At 44.4% G+C, this 9,470-nt stretch overlaps 1 protein-coding gene across 1 annotated transcript; it reads left to right on the plus strand.

The window, feature by feature from the left end:
• The first annotated feature begins 525 nt into the window (after nt 1-525).
• On the plus strand, nt 526-1,005 carry TAL2 (TAL bHLH transcription factor 2). The gene is made up of 2 exons (XM_009286392.1): nt 526-675; nt 802-1,005. The coding sequence occupies exons 1-2, from the start codon at nt 526-528 to the stop codon at nt 1,003-1,005; spliced, it is 354 nt and encodes a 117-aa protein (XP_009284667.1).
• The last annotated feature ends 8,465 nt before the right edge of the window (nt 1,006-9,470 follow it).

Raw genomic sequence — 9,470 nt, forward strand, 5'->3', positions numbered from 1 at the left:
CCAGCTGGGAGCAGCCCCCAAAAAGGTGTGAACTGGGGCTGGGAAAGCATGGATGGGTTCTGCCCTGGGCCTGCCTGCCTTCCCCCATAAAAACTGCCCGGGTGTCCCTCATGCAGCCTGGTGTGATGACTAATGCATTGGCTGTTGGGAATTCTGCTGCAGGGGAACTCTCAGGAGCCTCCAGAAGCTGGGCTCATAGCAGCACCAAATGGTTGTATGAGGAAATTAAACTCCATTTACTCCTTTGTGAAGTCCTTACTGGACTCTGGCATCTGGTTGGAGCTGCAATGCTTATGATCATGGCTGTGAATGGGAATGTGACCTTAGGGATTAGGGTGAATCTGTGCAGAACATGCAGGACAAGGGCATCAGTGACAGAAGGCAAAAATTAGAAATGCCTAGCACCACCGCTGTGTGCTTGCCACTGGCCCAGAGGTTATAGTGCTCTCAGAGCAGCAGCCTGCGTGAAAGCCAGGGGTGTCTAGCATTCATTCACCATCTCCTTTGCTTTGCAGCACCTTGAGAATGACAAGGAAGATCTTCACCAACACCAGGGAGCGATGGAGGCAGCAAAATGTCAACAGCGCCTTTGCCAAGCTGAGGAAACTCATTCCCACCCACCCGCCAGACAAAAAACTGAGCAAGAATGAGACACTCCGATTAGCTATGAGATACATCCAACTTCCTGTCAAGGTCCTGGGAGAGCCAGGCCTGCAGCAGACGGCGGTGGCAGCACGGGGCAGCATCCTTTCCAGCAAGCCCCACGCTTCACGCTTGACACTCCGATTAGCTATGAGATACATCAACTTCCTCGTCAAGGTCTTGGGAGAGCCAGGCCTGCAGCAGACGGCGGTGGCAGCACGGGGCAGCATCCTGGGGTTCTTCCAGCAAGCCCCACGCTTGCAAAGCATGGAGGAGCTGACACTGCTCGAAAACTGTGGTGTCTCCTCCCCTGGCATGAGCAGCAATATAGTAGAGTGCTGGTCAGAGACATCATCTCCCTAGCAGACAATGAGACATGCAGTCTCGGTGTTAGTCTGATAGTCCCTCTCTTTTTGCAGAATCTGTGGGTTGCTCCTCTATGTATTGTGATTATTTATTTATATTTATTACTGTATTATTTGGTATACATTTTTATTTAATAGGAAAGGAGGTCCTTGGTCAGCCAACAACCTGGAAGACCAGACAACTTGCAGCCCCTGAGAACTTGGAAGGACTCACTGCTGCCACAGCAGAGTCCAAGCCAGAAGGGCCTTCTGCCCTCATCTCCTCCATAAATCAGGCCATAGAAATTCATCCAGTGTTTCTGGCAGGGAAAGAGATTATTTCTCATGCTATTTCAAGGAAACGCTACTGAGCTGAAGAATGATGACTGCACTGCAAAATTTGTCCAAGACAGACATCTGGCCTCAGTAGTAGAAAGATTTTGAGAGATGTGATATTTGCCACAGTCCTCCACCAGTTCCAGGGGCTAATTGCACTCACTCTTGAGCCTGTGAATCTTATTTCCAGCTTGATTCTTTTTTTTGAAAATACAAGTTCTAGCCCTTGACCCTGGCTACATTTTTCTCCATCAGACTGGAGGGATCCCTTGTGTCAGAGAGAAACGCTATTAAACAAAATTAAACACTAGGTTAAAGCAAAAATGACAATTTAAAATAAAAAAGACATAGTCATAGATGAGTTTCAGTGGGTTCAATAGGCAGAGTAAACCTCCTCCGCAGCAGTGACAGTGTGCATGTGAAGGAAGCTAGTCAGCTATGCTCCAGCTGCCTTAAAAGCCCATCAAACAGATTGGTGGCTAAATGTCTTTGTTCTTCAACAGCTGTAGCAATGGGGGAGGTCCTGTTTTGGGAAGGAGGTCCCAGGAGAAAGGCCTCAATGATGCACTGTGAAAACTTTCATGGAAACGCCAGTGAGCAGTGTCCCTTCCCATGCCGGGGTGCAGAAGCAGCTGGAGCATGTCTGGGCCTGGCAGGAGGTGCTAGGCATGCACCACTGGTGCACTGCGGTGCCCCTTTGGCAGAGGTCTGTGTGCTACGGGTCTTCGGCATCGAGTTCCAGAACCAGCCCTGCTTTTGCTGCCATGGGAGGCAGAACCAAGCTGCACACATCCTTACTGTCACCTGTAAGACCCTGGTGCTGTGATGCTGGGCTGCGTGAAGTTGTATTGACGTCGGCCCCAGGCAGGGTACCAAGACCACGGACAAGACTAGGGGCATGCTGCCTGCGTACTGAGCTGACTGCCTTTAAAATCCCTGCTTTCGCCTGCTGTAGTTGAGGTTCCTCCATCTGGACGCTATCCCAAATGGGCTGATGGAGCAAGGACAAAGAAACTGGTGTAAGTGTCTTCCATTTGATTCAGTGGGTCAGTTCCCTGTAGGGAATGCCAACCACCATGCTGTAGGTGTTCAGATGACAAGCAGGATGAAAAGAGGTTTCATGAAGGTGACCATTGTGGGTTGTTACCCACAAATCAATTTAATTTCCTGATTGAGTTATAACCTGTGCCAGCAAAGGTCTGGACTGCTCATGCAAGTTATAAAGCTGCCTAAAGCAACAGAAAAAATGACATCAGGTTTAAGTAGAACTGCTTCCTGGTCAGATCCCGCTGCCACTGACACAGATGGTGCACCAAAGAAGCCAGGGTGGGCTCCTTCTAAGCGTATATTGGGCTGTCCTGTGCATTGACAAAAGACCAAGGTCCGACAGGAACACAGCTCACCCCATTCAGGGCTGGTGCTGTAAGGTACAGGCGTGCCACTGGACAGATTTTGACCAAAAGAAAAAAAAAAGCTGAAAGGGTTCATGGTGATTTCATTTTGTTTCTGAACACTGCTAATCTTGACTTTGCTTATCCCTGCATTTCTGAGCTGTCAGGGAAAAGGACTGCACTGGAGAGCAGCTGAGTGGAAACGCACTAAGAGTCTTTTGCACGGTTCATGAAATCAGTACTGCTTTCTCCCTGCCTCTGCCCACTTTAACGTTACCGAATAGAGTCACAGCCTCTTCTGCACAGCGCCTCAAAGGTAATGAGCCAAGTCCTCCTCCTAGCTTTCTGTTGACTTGCTGGGAGTTACAGCAGGATAAGTTAGTCCAAGTAAATCAGAGCACTTATTGGCAGGGTGTGGTGGTGCTATTTGGTCTATCAGCCACTTGCTATCCTAGGAAACACAGGTCACCAAGGCAAGCCAAAACATCTTGTGAGCAGAGTTATTGTCCAGGGAAGGGGAAAGAAAACATTGTAATTTTGTAACATAATGTGCTTGTTATATTTTCTATCCTAAAAAGCTTCCCTTCTTGTTACTGCTTTGGTTCATATCAGTGCTTTCTTTGTTCCCCTTTCCATTTAGGAGCTCCCTACTCTCATGTTCAGCATGTATTTCACTAGATCTATCTACCAAAGATTTTTTTTTTTTTGGTCAAGTTTCTTCTTCATGTTTTGTGGATTTCTTACCTATATGATCATGAACAAATACAGTGTAACTGATCAAATTTTGTGCTATATGATGTTATTTAACATCTAATATATGCCAAATAAATTATTTAAGAAACTAATCCTTGTCTTTTTAAACTTCTCTAAAATTTCATTTTACATTTGCATACATGGAAAGGGGGTGGGGGTAGAGGATACCAAAAACATTCCAATGTAATTTCCAGTAGAGGATCGTTCTACTGTTCAGCACTTACGCAAGAGGATTGATATTAGAAACAACATTATCAGATGACGAAGAATGGCAGGAATTCTTTGTTTAATACAATTTCTTACACTTTTTGGTTGAATTGTATTGATTGTATTGTATTGATTTTGACCAGCTCTTGAAAAAGACAGATAAATAAAATTTCATCATGCAACACTGTTGTGTTTGTCTTGCAAATATTCACAATTCAAAAGACTTTAACCAGCTCCATTTTAAAAAGCAGAAGTCACCCTAAAGAATTAATTTGGACTCTGATTTGAGTTTGAGTTTATCGTTATCTGGCGTTGTTCAGATAGGCACAACCTACAGATTCAGACTGGAGTCCAGGTTCAGATATAAAAACTCATCCAAAGTTGAGGGGAGCTTAGGACGTAAAGCAGCTCTTTGTGGCTAACACCTGGTGGGAACAACGTAATCCCCAATTGAGTATGAGGCTGGGAGAGGGAGAGGAAGCACTAGGATGACAGATGCAGAAGTTGTGAGGAAAAGATGGGAAATCACCAAGACACAGGGCCAGTTTCAGTTTCATGCTTAACTGGATGTCTCACAGCTCTGACACAGCACTATTATATACCAAGAGAGGGATTTCTGCGCAATATGTGCCTGAGAAAGGAATCGTTTCAAGAGATTATATATAAAAGCCATGAAATTAGCAAATGTGAGGTTCAAAATATGTATTTATACTAGGCAAGGCAATGCTACCTTAGAGAGGACCCTCTGCTTACAGCAAGTAATGCCAAATTACTTAGTATGCTCAGGATCATGTGGCAATGCCTCCTCTGGAAGTAGGCATGGTATAGCCATGTTAATGTGGTGCTTTGCTATGAGATAAAGGGACCTGTGGCATGGAGATGTACCAGGTCATTTGGAGCTGGTTGAAAATGTCTCATATGTTGCAGCAGTGGCAAAATCTTAGTATAAATGACAAAAACATCCCTAGTCTTAAGGCCCCTACTGAGTCTCCTAGCTGTAATTAGCAGTGCTAAATAGAGTTGTGTGAATAGCACTCTTTTTTCCTTTTATAATTTTTTTGGTGATGATATGGCTGTCAATATTGCAAGGAAGACCAGCTAAGGTGGTATCTTCTAGAAGCATCTTTGGTATCTCCTGATACAAAAAGGCATGATGCAAAGTTAAAAGAGTCATGGCTCCCTCCAACCCATGGTACTCCTAACCTGCACAGAGGGTGTGAGGTGTCCTCCCATGCTTTTGTGACGCAGAAATCCCAGCGACGCATTCCTTACTTGGAATTTCCAACAGGATCAATGGAAGAATATAGCTCCACATTTCAGGTCAAATGAGGATTACTTTCTTCAGAGGCTGGGTGCTAGGAGACAAGTGCCACTCTTCAGCTATCACGGAACGTAAGAGAACTGATGCCAGGAGAGATGCAATGTACACTGTCCTTAACCCACACATCATCAGGAACAAGCCTGCTGTGCAGACTGCTGTTCATCATGTTCACTTTCTCAGTACCTCTTTTGTGGCTATGGAGTGTAACTGAAGTTGGATATTTGGGTTGGGTAAGGAAAGGAGTATGTTGTATCTGTGTCTTGGAAGGATGCTGTAGCTTGTGCATGAATCCTAGTGATGGCCAGCCTGTGGTTAGAGGAAGAGCAGGTCTGCAATCAGGGTTTTGGCCTGAGATTCAGTGGACTCAAATCCTGGCTGACGTGAACACACTGCGCCTGGCACTGGACATTGCACAGTGAAATCCTAGATCTGCATGGTGCCTTGTTTTTTCTGGAGTGTTGCGCATGCCGAGGAAGACTTTGTGGTGAGGCATGTACTCAGCAGCCTTTTTAGTTGTACTGAGTCTAAATCAGGGAGGAGGAGGCTACAATGAGCATAGCAAAGGGAGACTCACAGGATTCCTGAGCCAGCCAAATTAAATGGCAAAACAGAGTTGTTTTAGGACACTAAGATCCATCCTAGCATCTCGCTCTGAGCAAGAAGTGGAAGGTGCAGGACCACTGTGTTTCAGAGGCATACAATTCATGAACCACTTAGTAATTTATCTTCCAGTACCTAACTGGCTCCCACAAATTTCTTTGCTGCTAGGGAATGATATGCAGTGACCATGGCTAAAGTAGTGTGAGCAAGGCAGATCTGACTTTTGTTCTTTGAAGGCTGGGTGATGAAAGGAGGTGGAGAGAATGGGCGACTTAACTACTGACCTGTGGGGCAGGGGTCATTTGGGAGCCAGTCTTAAATCTAAAGGTCATCAACAAAGTGACAGTCTAAATCCATGACTTTTCAGGGGTGTAATTGTATTTTTAGTAAAGCAGGTGCTGAGAGAATCAGAGGGGAGAAGGTGGGTGGAGGAAGCAGCTCAAAAAAGTATTTTGGTTACAGAAGGTAGAGATTGCCCTGTATCTGGTTGATACATGTATCTGGTTGAATTTATTCATTATTGTTCTGTCCATAAGCCACAGGTAGCATTTTCATTGCACTCTGAGTTGGTCCAGCTCTTCTCTATAAGAAAAAGAGTTAGCCTCGTCCTATTGTGTTCTCCCCCACCCCCTTCCCATCTGTGCAAATGAATGCACATCCCGTCCCTCCATGGTTTGTTTTGCTGCCATTGATTGCAAACCCAACAGTGCACAACTGAAGACCCTGCGACAAGCCTCTTTTGGGAGGGTCTTTTGGAAAAGGGACCCCCCCGGGCACTGAGAGCCAAAAAGAGAGGCAAAGAGGAACCAACCTTTCTGTGGGAACATCTCCCCTGCTGAGCATCAATGCCACAAAATAGCACAGAAGTGGCTCAGGATGAAGGGCAGAAAGAAGTCAGTGAGACTTCTTTGAGACTGTGGATGTCAGCATGGACTGCATAGGGCCTCAGACGAAGTCTCAAACTTTTATGCTGGCAAGCGATGCAGAGAGGTATTCACAAGGACAGGGCAGGAAAGGTTTCCCATGCACCCACCTTTCTGTCCCATTACAGCTGGCCGGGGGCACAGTGAACAACACTCAATATCTCAGATCTGGGGAAGATCCCTCACTTTCTTTGAAATTCCCTACTCTGCACCTTGAAAGACAGACTCTTTCTTAAGTAGCCTAAAACGTTAATAGAAAGCTAAAGGATGACAGCCCACAGTCAGCAAGTCTCCAGGGAGGCATTCTGCCTCCAACCCTGGGTGTAGACAATGTTCAGCATTGATTTTCCCTTGGTGACTGTATTTGGCAAACCGTGGTAGACAGCAGTGCTCAGTCCTGGAGCTGAGAAAGGCTAAGAGCAGCCAATATTAAATCTCCTTTCAAACCACAGCAGAATTACTGTGCTCTGATACATAGATGTACAACCAACCGAAACATAACCTATAGATTCCCCCAACTCAAGACTACACGGTATTAAATTCAAGCTTTAAAAAGCTTTACACTTACTGGAAAGACCTGAAGAGTCTCAAGAGGAAACTACAATGCCTAAGAGCACCTTGAGTGGAGGTTATTAGACCTAGCTAACCACAGAAGCTCAAGCCAGCTGACTGTGACCTGAAGTGTTTTACTGCCTGTAGGTTAAAAGGTGTTTCAGAAGGAAGTATCTGCCCCTGCTCAGAGACTCTGCAGTGATCTCTATGGGACTGAATGGCAAAAAATCAGTTGCCAGTTGAGCTCCTGACAGAGTGAGTGAGCCCAGCAGGTTGGACTTGCCAAAAGCACTCGGTGCTGGCACAGTTCTCTTGGGTGGAAAATGTTCCCACCACTTGAATGGGAACTGAAATAACTCAATGCTGAAGGGAGCTGCCCACTCTGGCTCTTCCACCTGAGCTATGCTGCAAACGTTTTCCCTAAATTTTCAGGCACAGAAGAGCGGCCAGCTGCTGTCTGGTGAACATGCCCAGTCACTGTGTTCGGCACAGGACAGCCCAGTCTCAAGACCACATTTCTGTACAGACATGTGGAATGCAAATGGGTGTTCCCCAGCTCTCAGATTTGAAAGCGAGGGGAGAAATTCATGGCAGGTAACTTCAGCTGCATAATTTTACTTGTCAATTTTGAACTGAATATCTGAGCAGATGAGAAAACACATCTATCTATCTATCTATCTATCTATCTATCTATCTATCTATCTATCTAGCACAGGACAGCCCAGTCTCAAGACCACATTTCTGTACAGACATGTGGAATGCAAATGGGTGTTCCCCAGCTCTCAGATTTGAAAGCGAGGGGAGAAATTCATGGCAGGTAACTTCAGCTGCATAATTTTACTTGTCAATTTTGAACTGAATATCTGAGCAGATGAGAAAACACATCTATCTATCTATCTATCTATCTATCTGTCTATCTATCTATCTATCTTACCCTTATCACCTCCTTGAAGTCCATGTTGAAGTTCACTTCAGGTCACATGCAAAGGGAAAATCACAAATTTTGCCTTTAAAATCAAAATTATTCTTCTTTCAGACTAAGGAAAAATAAAAATTACGAGAATGAAAACAAGACAAATTATCAGTGAAAGTGGGAGAAAGCTTGTAGGATGGCTCTTCCATGTCTGACATAGTTGGATGGACACTACTCTTGTTGTAGGGGGGTAGACTTCTTCTATATTACTATATTATCATCTTCAGAAAACAGAACACCACCACCTTGTTTCTGTTACACCTAACAAGTAAGTCAAACTGCCAATTAGGTAATTCTGAAAGCCCTGATATAGTGGCTCCTATTAATTTCAAACATTTCCCAAGAGAATAGGCTGCTGAATCAATACAGACAAACATTGATTATATGTTTTTTATTATCTAAGTATGTTTTATATTTCCCTTAACAATATAGTTGTAAGTTAATTGCTTATTTCTAAAGTCAAAGAAATGAAAATTCTGTTAAAATAATAGTAAAATACAGTTTCTTTGCTTTTTATCACAACTTTATCAGTTAAATACTTCCAGCAGTTCTCTGCCATGTGCTGTTAAGGTAAATCAAACCAAAGACAGTATTTCTTCTTGAAAACTGCAGGTTCAAGTTAACCAGGGGCTTGTCATAAATATTGCCTCAAAGTTTGACTTATCCTGACATTTATGTTTGCTTTTATCTTGACTCTGTGAAGTACTGAAAAAGTCTAAGGCTAAGGCTGTCAGTAAGACTCTTGATTTTGAGGGCTCAACTTGAAACATTTTAGGGTTGTCGTGACTGCTTTTTGGGGTGCTTTTCTTGTAATCTTTGTCTATGCATACTTTTAAGATACATCAGAAAGATGAGGGTGACTGGTCAGGGAATTCAGCTGGAAGAGCTGGCAGTGTGGAAGCAGTCTTGGAAGGCATCTGAAGATTTTTTTAAAAACAGGCACCTTCAAGTCATTTAATCTTGTGTTCCTGAATACATAAGCATATAAAGCTCCTAGCTGCTTTTAAAGCCTGTGGCTATGTATTTGGGTCTTGAGTCCTCTGGGAGGGTTATTCTCCCAGCAAGGGCAGAAAGGAGAAAATTAGGGCAGGCTGTGAGGCAATCAAGCAGATTGTTTACTACTCTTAGCGATGCAAGCCCACCACAGAAAATGCCCAGGGAAAAAAAAACCCAACAACCGACCCCTCTGCTGCCCCTAGCTAGTTTGCTTTTTTCCTACCATGTTTCTTATCAGTCTCCTGCAGACTCTAAAACTCTTATCTTGATAGGCCAGATTACCAAGCTGATCTCCTCTCCATGATGAATAGGAATCAAACAGTGTTTTCCACTGTCAGCAAACCATACATTCCTGGTCCAGATAATTCAATTAATAGAATCTCCTCCTCCTCTCCTCTCCTCTCCTCGCCTCTCCTCTCCTCGCCTCTCCTC

This window comes from Aptenodytes forsteri, unplaced genomic scaffold, assembly GCF_000699145.1.
Source record: "Aptenodytes forsteri isolate BGI_AS27 unplaced genomic scaffold, ASM69914v1 Scaffold412, whole genome shotgun sequence".
Classification (NCBI taxonomy): domain Eukaryota; kingdom Metazoa; phylum Chordata; class Aves; order Sphenisciformes; family Spheniscidae; genus Aptenodytes; species Aptenodytes forsteri.